The following is a 14,793-nucleotide window of genomic DNA, read 5'->3' as shown; positions in this document are numbered from 1 at the left end:
CTCGCTCAATCACCCGCTCGCTCAATCAACCTTCTGATCGGCAAGCCCTAGGCTCTGTGGTTTAGACCACAGCGCAACCCATGTCCCTCTTGATGAGCCTAGAAAGCTGCAAATTTGGACTTCCTCTCATCCAATGGTTAATGATTCTGCTTGATGGCTGGTTACTCTCTGATCCTTCCCTTGGGTTAGTCACCTGTTCTTAGGCTGCCAACAAACCAGAATAATAATAAAAAAGCCCAGTCTGTTCCTATAGCCTTAAAAGCAGTGCTCTACATAGGAACCAAAAGGTGAATCTATCAATGACTGCTAGCCATGATGGCTGTGTTCTGCCTCCACTGTTAGAAGTTGCTTGGAATTGCAGGCGTGCAGAGTGCTGTTGTGCTCAGGTTCTGCTTTCAGGCATCTCATAGGTATCCGTTTGGCCACCATGAGAACATGATGCAGGACTAGATGGACCATTGGTCTGATCCAGCAGGGTTCTGAAGCTTTTCAAGGTATGGAGACAAGCATCAGCACAGACGATAAACTGCATGTAAAGCTGCTTAAAGGCACATGCTAGTAAACCAAAGTTGGCAGCCATACTGACTTGACCCCATTTTCTCCTGAATGTTCTGCTTTCCTCCAGTGCCTGGCCTTTTCATGAACCCCATTGCAGGAAAGGGAGCAACTGTGTCCATGGTTCACTCTAGGACCCTGAACCAGGGTGGGGAATCCATCAAAAACAGCAGAGGTGGATTTAGAGCAGCATGACCAGTTCCGCCACACTGGGCGCCAAGCCTAGGGGGTGCCACTGGTTGTTGCAGCTGCAATGTAGTGCCCTGAGCAGAATGGAAGGTGAGAGGTGGTTGGGGGGAACAAATTTTGGCCTCACATAGGGTACCACTGATATTTGAAAGACCAAAGTCTACCCCTGGAAATGGAGACAGGCTGCCATAGTGCTCAAAGTAATGCTGGCTAGTCCAGTCCATGTTTTATGTGTGTACTAGTTCAGGGTCTGGAGTACTTCCAGTCCAGGTCTTACACAGAGAGACCAGGCTTGGAGGTAGATTTCTGGTGGGCTTTTCTCATGCCTAATGATAAGGTTTGGATTTGTTCTAAATAAAGCATTTTGGCCACCATCCTTGGTGCACAACACTTTGAGCAAAAAGTATCCTGGAGCAGGCAGTAGCAATGCACCCAGAAAGGTTTTCATGCCACACATTGAATAAGGCAGTAAACAAGGAAGGAAGATAAAGTTTGTGTTATGCCCACCAAAAGCATTATCTTTTAGAAGCTGAATAAAAGCTGAAGTGGAACAACCCAGACACTGGTTTACAGCCTCATCTGGTGTTTGTGTGGATGAGGCCAGATCAATGACAAAATTGCATTTAATGTCAGCCAAATAGTTTTTGCAGGGCAACTTCCAAATGCTTATGAATGTAAAAAGGTAATGAATGACACCTTGCTCAATACATTATATAGTTTGTTTTAAATAGATGGATTAGATTAGATATTACTGACCTTGTTGCTTAGGGTCTGGCTCTGCATTGTTTTCTGTCTCTTTTTTCACAGCATCATTTGTGTTTTTACTTTCTTCTTTTTCCTTCTTATCTTCCTCCTTTAGGGAGAGCAGAAAAAATACTTAAAGTGGGTGTACAGTCTGCAACATGTTTCTTGCATTTAGGTACATAGATACATACTTTTGCTGTACCCTTGGTTACTAGAAAGTATGTAAAGATGCTGCTTCTAAGTTGTTAATTAATTCTTTGTTGTTTATTCAAGGATACACTGCTGAAGCACACTCAGAATTTCTGATTGTAGTGGCAACCTGTTCTGGTTCAAATAGAGGTGACTCACTTAAATGGCCTTGCAAGTTTTCCAGGAAATGAAAATGAAAATTATCGCTTGCACCATTTGCAGACCTTAATTTCTGGAAAGTGATACATCAGTGTTCAAGCGTGCCTGGAGATCACACCTTAGGACTTGAAAGCCCATCTTCTTACTCCCAGATGTGTTGGAGCCAGTCACTAAGAACCTAAGAAAAGCCTTCCTGGAACAGATCAAAGGTCCATCTACTGTGGCTTAACCTGGGTGGAAGGAGAACTACCAAGGCCTGGAAGGCAGATTTAGGAATCAGATTTAAATATTCATAGAAGCCAGCTCTAGGGAAGGAGACGGAGCTCAGCAGCAGAGCACACTCTTTTCCTGCAGAAGGTCTTAAATTTAATCTGTAGCATGTCTAGTTAAAAGGACAGGTAGCTGGTGATGTGAAAGGCTTCTGCCTAATACCCTGGAGAGCCACTGCCAGTCAGAGGAATAGATAATCTGGGGCTGGAGGGACAAAAGGTCTGACCTGCGAAAAATGTAGCCTCTATCTTCCTAGAGAGTAATGGCTAAGTGAAATATGGAACTCAAGAAAGGACCCCAGAGTGCAATACTATCAGAGACTGCTATCTCGGTCCACAACTCTGGAATTTGAAACAGTGATAGACGAGGCTTCACTCCTATTGTTGGCATCCACCTGTCTCTAGAGACAATGGAGTATAATGCCTCTGGGGGTAAAGTCAAACTGCTGGATAAGCACTCTGTGATTCTTGACCATTGGACCCACACTGGCCTCATCTGCTTAATCTGCCAGAGCCAGTCTTCACATGCAGGGGAAGTCCCTAACTGACCAAGGGTTCGAGACCCACTGGCTGCCCTCTCCTGGTTTAACTGGTCAGTTGAAGCCCTTTCCTGGGATGTGGCCACTATCGCATGCTGACAGCTTCTAGGAGCCACAGGTGAGAGCTGAGTGCAAGATGGGGACCAAAGGTGGACAAACTCCCCCAGAAGGAGCACCTCATGTCTCCCACCAGAGTATTATCCCTCCCCTAACACCCCACACACCCCTGAAGTCTATTAAGTCATTTAAAATCATGCAATTGACAAAATGTGGGGCGAATGACTGAGGACACACCTGCTGGTTTCACTCCCACCATTGCATCCCCACCAGCCTTGATTCCATCCATGGATTGAGATGGAAAGGGCTGAAGAGGAAGGGCCTACTGGACTTATGCAGCCTGCCGCCACACCCATGATTTTGGATCGTTCTTGAGTAGCGTTTTAAATCACAGGTGGAATGGTGACATTTTTCTTGGCATGGAGGTACAGCTATCGGAAAAGCTTCAGCTGGTTACTTTCTGTAACCATTATTATGTATTACATTTTTTCCAGATAAATAAATACATTTAAATAAATCCCTGCAGTTCAAAAATGAATACTTGCATGAAGAGCAACTCCAGTGCTTTTCCCATAGAGGTAAAAGGTAAAGGTAAAGAACCCCTGGACAGTTAAAGTCCAGTCAAAGGTGACTATGAGGTGTGGCAGTCATCTCACTTTTCAGGCTGAGGGAGCCAGCATTTGTCCACAGACAGCTTTCCGGGTCATGTGGCCAGCTTTTGGAACAATGGAAAACTGTGACGGAAACCAGAGTGCACAGAAACACTGTTTACCTTCCTCCCATAGCAGTACCTATTTATCTAATTGTACTGATGTGCTTTCAGACTGCTAGGTTAGCAGGAGCTGGCACAGAGCAACAGGAGCTCACTCCGTCACGGGGATTCGAACTGCCAACCTTCTGATAGGCAAGCCCAAGAGGCTCAGTGGTTTAGACCACAGTGCTACGCGCCCCATAGAAACAAATGAGGTGCCAGTACTCCAGTCTTGATAAAAGTAGGTACAAGCACAAGTTGGCTACCGATGGCAGCAAAACAGAAGGTGGCAGTACTGCAGGGAGTATTGTTACCAAAGGGCTTATCCATAATGACAGAAGAACACGACCACCCTTTTAGTCCCGGCTTTGCCATGAGGTCTTCTTGCAACAACTGTGTATTGGGTGTGCTTGTCTGCAAAGAAATTCAAACATGTGAGCACCTACTCATGTACAGGATGAGTAAGATGTGCTCTTTACACATGGTAACAAAGGATGGTAACAAAGACACTTTATTTAGGGCAAACAGAGCACACCTTAAGCATGAGAAACTTCCACCAGAAATTTCTCCCTTCAGTTGCCTCAGGGCCTAGTGTTTCAAGCTCCTAGACTCTGGTAAACCGGAACACCTAAAACACAGGTGGATCCCCCTCACTCTACAGTGCTTGGGTGTATGAATGCTCTGCAGACAACCACATCCAACACACAGTTGTTGCAGAAAGAAAACTCAGTGATAGACTCAGGGCTAAAAGCCTTATAAATAACAGATGACAAGGGTTTGTATGTTCGCCTAACGTGAAAGACACAGGAGCGACACCAGTAAAAAGAAGAAGAAGCTTGCAACCCCAAGAAAGGGCAACTCAGAGAGCAAAAGTAAGGCTGAATCTGAAAAAATAAGGACAAATTTAATAGCTGAAAATTACCTGAATATCATCGGTTCTACTCATTCTGGATAAATGACAGTTGTAATTTGAAAGGCTGCAGCTACAAGTATAGTGTGAAATGTTTTGAGGTGGAGGAAAGATGAAGGGAGAGCTAAAACTAGGACACACCGAGGCGTATGAATAAAATCAGAAAAAATACCCTGCTAGCTAAACCTTCCCACACAAACTAGGTCTAGCTTACCCTGAGGTCTTGATTATACCGTATCTCCTATTTCAGGTGCAAAACAGATGTACTGCTATTTATTACATTATAATCCTGTGGGCCTAGGGTTTGGATAATCAGCTATAGTGCATCTGTCAAACCTCAAACAATATATCTCTTTGTGTACCTCAGATGGCTAGATGAGGCCCATGTTTGTGCAGCAAGTGGAAAAAGAGCACTGGGCCCCATTTCTTTGATTTCTAACGTAATTTTTACAGTGACTTTATCTTCCTTCATACATTATAAATGCCTTAACCATGTCGAAGGTGTGGGGTCTTGCTGAACATGCTTAATAAGCCTCACCACAATCAGGAATCCTTCAAGATCAGTCCAACCGTCAGCCAACAGACACATTGGCTCGCACCGCCTCATGCAAGGAGTGTTCACATGTTAAATTCAACAAGTGTACAATCTGTGTAACCTGTGAACACAATAGCTGAGCTGTACCCTTGTACAGTTATTCATGTGTAATGTTCAATAAGGGCAGAATGTTTGTTTATACAGTAGTTAAGCTGTTCAAATCCACAAGGACATATCATACACCCTAACGTGTACACAGGGCTGGGCCATCCATGAGGCTGACTGAGGCCACTCTAGGAATTGCACCCTTAAGAAGCTGTGGTTACCAGATTTCTTTGGGGTAAGCCATGCCTGTTTAAAGTGGTTTGATAGTGTTTTAAATGTATAGTGTAGTAGCCCCACAGCTGTGGAGTACCCTCCCCCCAAACCTCCCTTCTTTGTTATATTTCTGGTACTAGGAAAGTACAGGTGTGTGTTTGTTTGTTTAAATTTCTCCAAGCCTCTCAATGAAGTTATGATTTTATATCATTGGACTCAGTGGACTTTATTCATACACCTTCCATTTTAAATTGATTTGCTGCTGCAATGCTTCTTTTCCTCTCTCCTCTGTCTTTAAGGAATTTGTGATTTTTATAATGGTGTTGTGTGGATTGTACTGTGGGTTTTTTATTGCCATTTTGTTTGTTTACATCATTGTAAGCTGCTCAGAGAATTTCACTTATAGGGCGGCTTATAAAATAAATAAATAAAAATGTACATGCCCCATCATGTATTTCACTCATCATGTAAGCATACTGGATACGGCTTATTTGTAAGAGGTAACCAAGGTCCCTTCATAAGTCACAGGCTTTCACATATATTTACATTCTGCTCGTAAGCACATTTGTTTGGAAGTAAGTACCATTGTTTTCTGTGGAAATTACCCTACTCATAAAGTGCACTCAGGATCACAGTCTTAATTAAATCACTTCATCCAACAGAAGGAGAGTTCCCTTTGTTCACAAAGAAGCAATTAAGATGAATGGCTCAGAGCTAACTGCAAATAATTTGTTTGTGTGGGGTTTTTTTTTTTTTAAATGTTTTTACTTAGCCACATCCTGGTGATATGGTTAATCAAACTGCTTTATTGCTGCTTTGATCTGTAAAGTTGTGTGTTTATGCAGATTTACAGCAAACCCAAACAATTACCGTACTTACTGTCGTGAGTTATTATTTAAAGGACATTAAGTGATTTGACATTAAGTTTGTCTTAAGTAACATCAGCTAGAATGATCCTTTTATACTAGTCCAATTATTAATTAATTTAATTTAAAACAATCGGAAAGAAGGCCTCCACATAAACTTTTAAAATGTAAACATAGAGATGCATCAAATTCTGCCGCCAGGATCAGGCCTAGTGAAGCCTTTTGTACCTCTGACAGAATCACACCAGTGTGGTGATGCCAGTAATAGCCTCCATTCTTTCAGCACCACGTGGTTATGGTAATATCTGGATTTAGCATCTCACTTGGGTCACGAGTGGCAAAGACCCATGCGGCGACCGACAGCAAGCAAGGTGATGTTGTGCTGGTTTCAGTGGTTGCCTAGCAACATGGCTGACTCATGCAGAAAGCGGGTCCAGAAGTTATTGTAATCCCTTGAAAACCACCCAGGTAGAACCTTTTCTTTTAAGCAGCACTATAGTAATATTTGGAAGCATTCTAATAGTTGCATGCAATGCAGGAAGGGTTTTGCCAGGTGCTACGGTTACAGTGACAGCCATACTATTTTGAGAGAAGTCTCACCAGGCTGAATATTCTCCTTTATACATCTCTTAAGGGCATAAAGTTTTAACTTGGTAAGAATAGAGGCAAATTATGTCAGTTTACATAAAAGACAAAATGGAAGTTGCCCATACGATCTCCATTAAGCTCAGATAAAATACAATAAGAGTCAGCTCAATTGAACTTTGTGAGCCTTACAGATAAATGAGACACAACATCCTTATGTGTCACACACACACACTTTACCCATATGTTTCTGTGCGGCTACAATTTGTATTTAGTTGCCTTATCAATAAATTAGAAGGATCTGACACAATCATGGTAGCAGCCGTAAGGGCCAGAAATGGCCGTGTAATTCCGTGTAATGGGGGTGCTGAACCTTCTATGAGGCCCTCCTGAAGAAGGGGCACGTTAAAGGTTTGGGGATCCATGATCACCAGGGAGGAATAAGTTCAAATCCAGCTCCAAACATTGACCAAACAAGCCAAGAGTGGTTTATTGAGTTTCTATAGCAGATCCCCAACTTCTATAGCAGATCCCCAACTTCATCTGCCCTTGAATTACAATTGCTGCTTCCCAGTTGGTGTGTCTCAATAGCCTCTTCTCCGAGGCTCCACTGTTTGGGGAGTGACAGGTCCAAGGGCTCTGAAGCTGGCCCTTTCTCAAGATGCCCTGGGGCTGAGCAGGCCTTTCCAAATCCTAGTCCAATGGGGTTGGGGAAAATTCTCTCAGGGCTACTTCTGCCTCCCTGAAAAGAATGGAAGGGACTGTAGCCCGGAAAATATGGTCTGTCTGTGTTCTGAATTGAGGCTCCTTGAAAAGGAAAGCCACAGCAAAACCTTCTCTACCCAAGCAATTTGTGACAGATCCTCACAGTGCGCTTCTCTATTGCTTCTCCCCAGCATTCCCTCGGTTCATTGGGTTCTGTGATAGGAAGTAACCAGTTAAGGAAGAGAAATGGCTGGGGAGAAAAATGTGGGTTGGGGTTGGAAGATTCCAAAATCTTCCTCTGCCTCACTCGTGCTGTGCTTTAAATCTCCCTCATCCCCGATTATAACTGGCATGACCCTGGTCAGATCATCATACCACCTCCATGTTTAGTTGTATCTTTACTTCAAAGTAAGGATTGCAGTTGCTCGCAACATTTGGGCTGGAGGCCACTATGGGGCCTTTTGTGGCTTTGAAATTGCTCGGAAAAATGTCACATGGCAAATCCTTGTGAAGAAAAAAACACAAAATAAAAATCAGATCAAAATAAAAATCAGATCAAACCTTGGCTATCACTGAGCAGAAGAACCTATGTTTTAGTATAAATAAGCATTTTTTAAAAAGTTTGCTGTTCCGGCATTCAGTCAAGTCAATAATATTCAGAAACAGAGATCATTTCAGTAAATAGGATCAGTTATGAAGGCCTACCTGTGGAGGGGGTGGCTGAGGTGATGGTTTCGGAGGGTCTGGAACATCTTGTATGATTTTCTCTGCTGGACTTGGAAGCACTTTGGTGAATTTTGCTTTCAGTGAACTAAACATTTTTTGCCCACAAAGTAGTTCTGAAACCTCTGGTCTCCTACAGCTAAGAGCTAAAGGCAGTTGGCTTGCTTTGCCATTACTATTCAAGCCAATTAGATGTTTAATCAGGGCTTAACTCTGCTTAATACATAGTAACCTCTTGCAAAGACAGGCTGTTCTTGTGATTGGTTTCCTTGCCATTTCTTCCTTTCTAGATTGCAGCATGAAATTACTGGTAATTTAATGCTTAAAATGTGCTTTGAGACGTCAGATTTCAAATATCAGCAAATGAATAGAATGACCAATTATTTTTTGTGTCTACTGGCTGGGGTATAACTACTGCAAATTTCCATGTCAGGCAAAGTCTCAGTCTTAAGAGGGCCTTAAGAGGCTACATGGGAAATGGAAAGGTTGATTGACCAATAAGCTGGCTTTCAGCTGGGTGCTCAAGATTTAATTCTTCCTTATTGTGATCCTGATATATTAATCTCAAAACAAGGGTGGGGGAGAAACATTCCCATTGCAGATTTATGGCTTCAGTATTTCAGATTAAAGAGGGGAAAATAAATACTTCAATGTGAACATGGTGAGGCATAACAGATAACCTACTGATAATCTAGATTTCTGCTTTTCCCCATGGAAAACTGCTCTTTGGCAGTCAATCAGAGCAAACGACAATTCGGGTTTGCTCCTGACTGATGTTTGCTCCGACGGGTTTTCCATGGGAAAGGAGTGGGGTAAAGGGAAAACTGCTAGGACCCATGCTTTCTAGGCATGGGACAATAATCCCTCCATTAATGCCCCAAACAGAGATGGCTCATCACCATTAAACCTTTTGGCACACAAGCCGGGCTTTAGCAGAGAGGCATGTCAAGAGTTTGCAGAGAATGGTGCTGATAACCCCAAAGGTGCAGGTTCATTCCCCACATGGGACAGCTCCATATTCCCGCATTGCGGGGGATTGGACTGGATGATCCTTAGGGATCCAACTCTACAATTATTTGACAAGTGGAAGTGTGGAGAAGCCCTTACCTGAATAGCACTGGTGCAGAGTAGAGCAGAAGCAGGGTTGAGGCTGCACAGATGCACTAGTGGACCAACTCCAGTGTTTTGCTGCATGTGCAGCCACATAGCGCTGAGGTTGCCAAAGCCCCGCACCACCCCAGTGTCACCCAGGTGGGCTGCAGTGTGAGGAAGGTTACTCCTCAGTGCTTCCCCCAAACACTAGCCAAGCGGCAGAGAGACCTCTCTTTCCTGGTCAGAGAAAGCAGTGGTGGGTTAGACGGACAGGACTGATTGAGTATTATGACAATTCTTTATAAGATTTCATCTCTCTCTATATTAGAGCTGCTATGGCTGGAAAAGAAATAACTGGATGAGTGAAAGAGTCTTTTAGATAAATACCTTTTCAGGGACATGGATTCCTTGTTTAGCAGGATATATTTCTTTTCTTTCTTTTTTCTTGTTTTCAGTATTGATTACTGTTCCTTCTTGCTTCCTTCAAAATAGCAGGGAATTCCCTCCATGAGCTGCACAGCTATTTCACATCAGTCTTATGGAACATATGGAACATTGCAATCCATAGTAGTTAGCAGCATTTTCATTAGATTAAATATATAATCTGATCTGCAGTGTTCTTCTTTCTGAATTCTCATGTCATAGGATCACAGGATAATTTTAGATTTTCCAACAATAAAGAAGAATAATTATAAGCAATGAAAACAGATTGTGCATTTGTTTAAATTTCTGTTCTCTTGCTGAAACACGACAGGGAGTTGTTACATAAAGTTCATACAGAAGATCTAATTATGTTGCAAAATTCTTCATATCTTATTTTCTAATATAGAAACTACATAAAATATAAATGTAATGTATTGTTTTTATGAAGAACTCATGTAATCACTTTACCTTGCAACATATTGTCTTGATTTTTATGTAATATTACCTCTGCAACATAACAGAATTCAACCAGGTTGCAAAAGAGGCACCTCTCTGTGCAGAGTTTCAGTGGGCTTAAATGAAGTTCTTAAGAAACACCTCTCTGTTGCCACTGAAGTTCCAGCTTTCTTCCATTATAATACTTTGTGCTGTTTTTTTAAATGTAGAATGCATAATGTAAAATTAAAATGCATGAAAAATAAACGTAATAGATATTAACGGGGAAATGCCTTCGGGAACTTGTTAATAACTGCTGACATCTGTGACTAATGAATGTTATATTGGTTTAGGCTATGACTAATGAAATAAATGTTTTGAAAAACCCTCTAAGTTACCATTTCATAAACAGTAATCAGGTCATGATGAACCTGATAGACTCATACAAATGGAACTTCTTACTCCCTCACCTCTTTGCTCATACTTTCCAGCCAATCTCTTTGTAGAGGTGATTAACCTGCCTCACTATTTGGTTGTCTTTTATGTACAATAGCTATTTAGTTATATTTCTCATCTAGTGAACACACTAAAAGCACTTCAGTTAATTGAACATCATGACCTGCTGTTAAGTAAGAAGATTAATGTTGCAGGAAGAAAGGCGGATGGTCTGTATCCAATTAACTTCTTAGCGATGCTGGCTCTGACCAATATTTACTACTAGCTAAAAGCTCTTCAAGTCTGACAGGCACAGGAGGAGGCGAGTGATGGAATCTCCACTCCTTCCCACCAGATTCACCTCACACCCTCAGTCCCCAAACAGAGAACCTGGTCTGCCCCTGCATGCCCTGTTCACAACTATGAGCAACGGCCTTGGTGATGAAAGGGAATGTGGAAAAGTGGGGCTGAAGAGTTCTTCTTATCAATTCCCCATCTTTCTGTCCATTATTAAGACCATTTCCACAGATGGAGCAAGTGATAAAGGTAAAGGTAAAGGTACCCCTGCCCGTACGGGCCAGTCTTGCCAGACTCTAGGGTTGTGCGCCCATCTCACTCTATAGGCCGGGGGGCCAGCGCTGTCCGCAGACACTTCCGGGTCACGTGGCCAGCGTGACAAGCTGCATCTGGCGAGCCAGCGCAGCACACGGAACGCCGTTTACCTTCCCGCTAGTAAGCGGTCCCTATTTATCTACTTGCACCCGGGGGTGCTTTCGAACTGCTAGGTTGGCAGGCGCTGGGACCGAGCAACGGGAGCGCACCCCGCCGCGGGGATTCGAACCGCCGACCTTTCGATCGGCAAGTCCTAGGCGCTGAGGCTTTAACCCACAGCGCCACCCGCGTCCCTTTGGAGCAAGTGATAGCATTAGGCTAAGCAAGGCTGCCACCTCAGGCAGCAGATATGGGGAGTTGGAGAACAGCTGTGAGATGTTGAAGGACAGCACTTTGCATCCCTTTGCCTCCCAGAGTGGGCCAACAGTGTCTTGTTTCAAGTGCTGAAGTCAGTAGGGGTGGGACTGGGATATTCTGTTCAGTTCACATTTAAAGGCAAACCTACTGAAACTGAAGCACAGTCATCCTTTGAAATTTGCACTGCTCTGAATTCTGCCACTCTGAATTCTGACTGCTAAATCATGCACTTGGTTCATGAATAAACAACTATTTATCAGATAATAATAATAATAATAATAATAATAATAATAATAATAATAATTTATACCCCGCCCATCTGGCTTTGCTTCCCCAGCCACTCTGGGCAGCTTCCAACAAAATATTAAAATACAGTAATCCATCAAACACTAAAAGCTTCCCTAAACAGGGCTGCCTTCAGATGTCTTCTAAAAGTCTGGTAGTTGTTCTCTTTGACATCTGGTGGGAGGGTGTTCCACAGGGTGGGTGCCACTGCCTGGTTCCCTGTAACTTGGCTTCTCGCAGTGAGGGAACCACCAGAAGGCCCTCGGCGCTGGACCTCAGCATCCGGGCAGAACGATGGGGGTGGAGATGCTCTTTCAGATATACTGGACCGAGGCCGTTAAGGGCTTTAAATGTCAGCACCAACACTTTGAATTGTGCTCAGAAACATACTGGCTTATACAGTTATACCTCGGTTCCCCAATGGCTCTGTTTTGGAACGTTTCAGCTCCTGACCTCCGAAAACCTGGAAGCTAATGTTCCAGTTTTCGAATGTTTTTTGGAAGCAGAACATCCAACACAGCTTCCGCTTGAGTGCAGGAAGTTCTTGCAGCCAATTGGAAGCTGCGTCTCAGTTGTCGAACATTTTGGAGGCTGCGCGGGATTACGTTTGACAACCGAGGTTTGACTGTACCAAGTCAGAACATCAGTCCATCTAACTCAGTACAGTGGTACCTCGGGTTACATACGCTTCAGGTTACAGACACCGCTAACCCAGAAATATTACCTCGGGTTAAGAACTTTGCTTCAGAATGAGAACAGAAATTGTGCAGTGGTGGCGCAGCGGCAGCAGGAGGCCCCATTAGCTAAAGTGGTGCTTCAGGTTAAGAACAGTTTCAGGTTAAGAACAGACCTCCAGAACAAATTAAGTTCTTAACCCGAGGTACCACTGTATTGTCAGCTGTTCCTGGTGGTGCAGTAATAAAACTGCTAGCACAATAGCCAGGCTAAGCAGACTCAAGTAAGGTTTCAAGTTGGATGGAAGACAAGCAGTGGTTCTTCAGGATTCCAGGCAGGGTCTCTCACAGCCCTAGCTGCAGATGTTGGGTCTTTTTGCTCTAGCACTGAGCCACAGCCTTTCCCCAAGTTATTGATTTGATTCTTTCATTTCAATACCACTTAATATATTTAAAATATCTCTAAGCGGTAGAGAGTGTGTGATTCCTCAGCTGGAGTAGGCTAGGAGCAGGTGAGGGTCACATGGCTCGTCAAGCCCAGATGCTGCAACCAGCAGGCAAAGTATAAAAGGGAAGCACAGCTGAAGTGTCGTGTCTCTTCAACTGCCCATGTTGGTGGACCTCAGCTTGGATCCTCCAGGATCTCTGTGGGACTGTGCTTCAGTTTGGACTTTGGACATGTGGACTGACCATGGACTGGGGACTTGACATATTGACTTGCAACCAGATAGGCCAGGGGTTCAGGACACTGACACACCCTCTCTTTCAGCCTCCAGGTTCTCACCCAGGGTCCAAACAAACTCTCAGTTCACCCACAAAGGTCTCACAATGAGAAGAGTTCCTGGAAACCGCAGACATCACCCTAGTCTCTCTCTCTCTAGACTTGCTTTTTATGGGCAAGCTCAAGGTGGCTGATACTTCCTCAAGCTTCCCACAGACGTGCCCCATTCAGCTGCACTCTCCACACCCAGTTCAAGGTGAAGCAGGTTTGTTAAGTTTCCCAGGGATCCAAAAGATGCTAAATTCCTTTGGATGTACATCCAAGTGATGTAATGAATTTGTTTTGAACTGCAAGTTGGGAGTATGTGCTGAAGCAGTCACACACTTATCAGCATGCAAGAGATACATAATGGATGTACTAGATTTACATAATCCACAATCACAACATGATTGTGTGGATTTTCCATTGACTCAGAAAAGAAAAAGGGTGGCACAGACTGATACAAAGTTTGAACCACTGCCCCAACACCACAATATACCGTAAGCTGAATATCATTAGCACAGCACTATGAGGATTAGATAGCTACTATATGTGTTCCCTAGTGACGCAGGTGGCACTGTGGTCTAAACCACTGAGCCTCTTGGGTTTGCTGATTGGGAGGTTGATGGAGGGAGCTCCCATTGGTCTGTCCTAGTTCCTGCCAACCTAGCAGTTTGAAAGCATGCCAGTGCAAGTAGATAAATAGGTACCGCTGTGGTGGGAAGATAAATGGTGTTTCTGTGAGCTCTGGTTTCCGTCATGGTGTTCCATTGTGCCAGAAGCAGTTTAGTTATGCTGGCCACATGACCCAGAAAGCTATCTGTGGACAAATGCCAGCTTCCTCGGCCTGAAAGCGAGATGAGCGTCGCAACCCCAAAGTCGCCTTTGACTGGACTTAACCGTCCAAGGGTCCTTTACCTTTATATGTGTGTGTGTATGTGTGTGTGTGTGTGTGTGTACCCTACCACATTTTAGTATGTGATTTTAGTATGCTGAATTTCTATACCTGATTGAGTATATGGCTTTGTAGAAGTGTAATCACTGCACTTTTGATTTTAAGAACAAACTGGCTTCTCTCCTCAGATACTTCGTGCCACATGGCTGGCTGGAGATGGAAAAGAAAGAAATAGGGAAGAGGGGGAATCTAGACTGTTAGGAAGCTGATTAAACACTGAATGTTCTAGATTTTCAGGATGTGTCGCTTTTCAGAACTGTTCTGATCACAGTATATATACTTTGCACATATTGGCCACTGTGAGGAGCTATTACTGGCCAGTGTTTTGGTTATAGTGCCCAGGATAACTGTAATCCAAATAAAAATAAAATACATGTTAACATCTGGCTTCTATTTGGAACTTTAGAGGTCTAATAAATGTTCATCCATTGTTGGATTGTTCTGGAGGCCAATGAACAAAAAAGGTTGCTGATAATCATGCTGCACCATACTCAATAACCTATAATTCTCATGTCTGTAGCACAATTACAGCCTTTACATGTCATTTATAAAGCTCTTAGAAATGGGACCTTACTATGAACTTCATCCAAATCCACTCAAAAGTGGGTTTATTTAGCTCTACGCTGTGCACTTAAGAGATGGATGCTTGAAAACAAACCTATGCTTCTGCA

The 14,793-nt window shown here is 43.4% G+C and overlaps 1 protein-coding gene across 1 annotated transcript in view; it reads right to left on the bottom strand.

The window, feature by feature from the left end:
* The window catches only part of CNGB3 (cyclic nucleotide gated channel subunit beta 3), a 93,510-nt gene that overhangs the window by 63,236 nt on the left and 15,481 nt on the right, over nt 1–14,793 (bottom strand). Inside the window, exon 4 of the mRNA XM_053395821.1 lies at nt 1,501–1,597. Coding sequence (XP_053251796.1) covers nt 1,501–1,597 — 97 coding nt within the window. The remainder of the gene's footprint in view (nt 1–1,500; nt 1,598–14,793) is intronic.

This window comes from Podarcis raffonei, chromosome 7, assembly GCF_027172205.1.
Source record: "Podarcis raffonei isolate rPodRaf1 chromosome 7, rPodRaf1.pri, whole genome shotgun sequence".
Taxonomy (NCBI): Eukaryota; Metazoa; Chordata; class Lepidosauria; order Squamata; family Lacertidae; genus Podarcis; species Podarcis raffonei.
The sequence above is the reverse complement of the archived record's forward strand: the minus strand, read 5'-3'. Positions and strand labels throughout refer to the sequence as shown.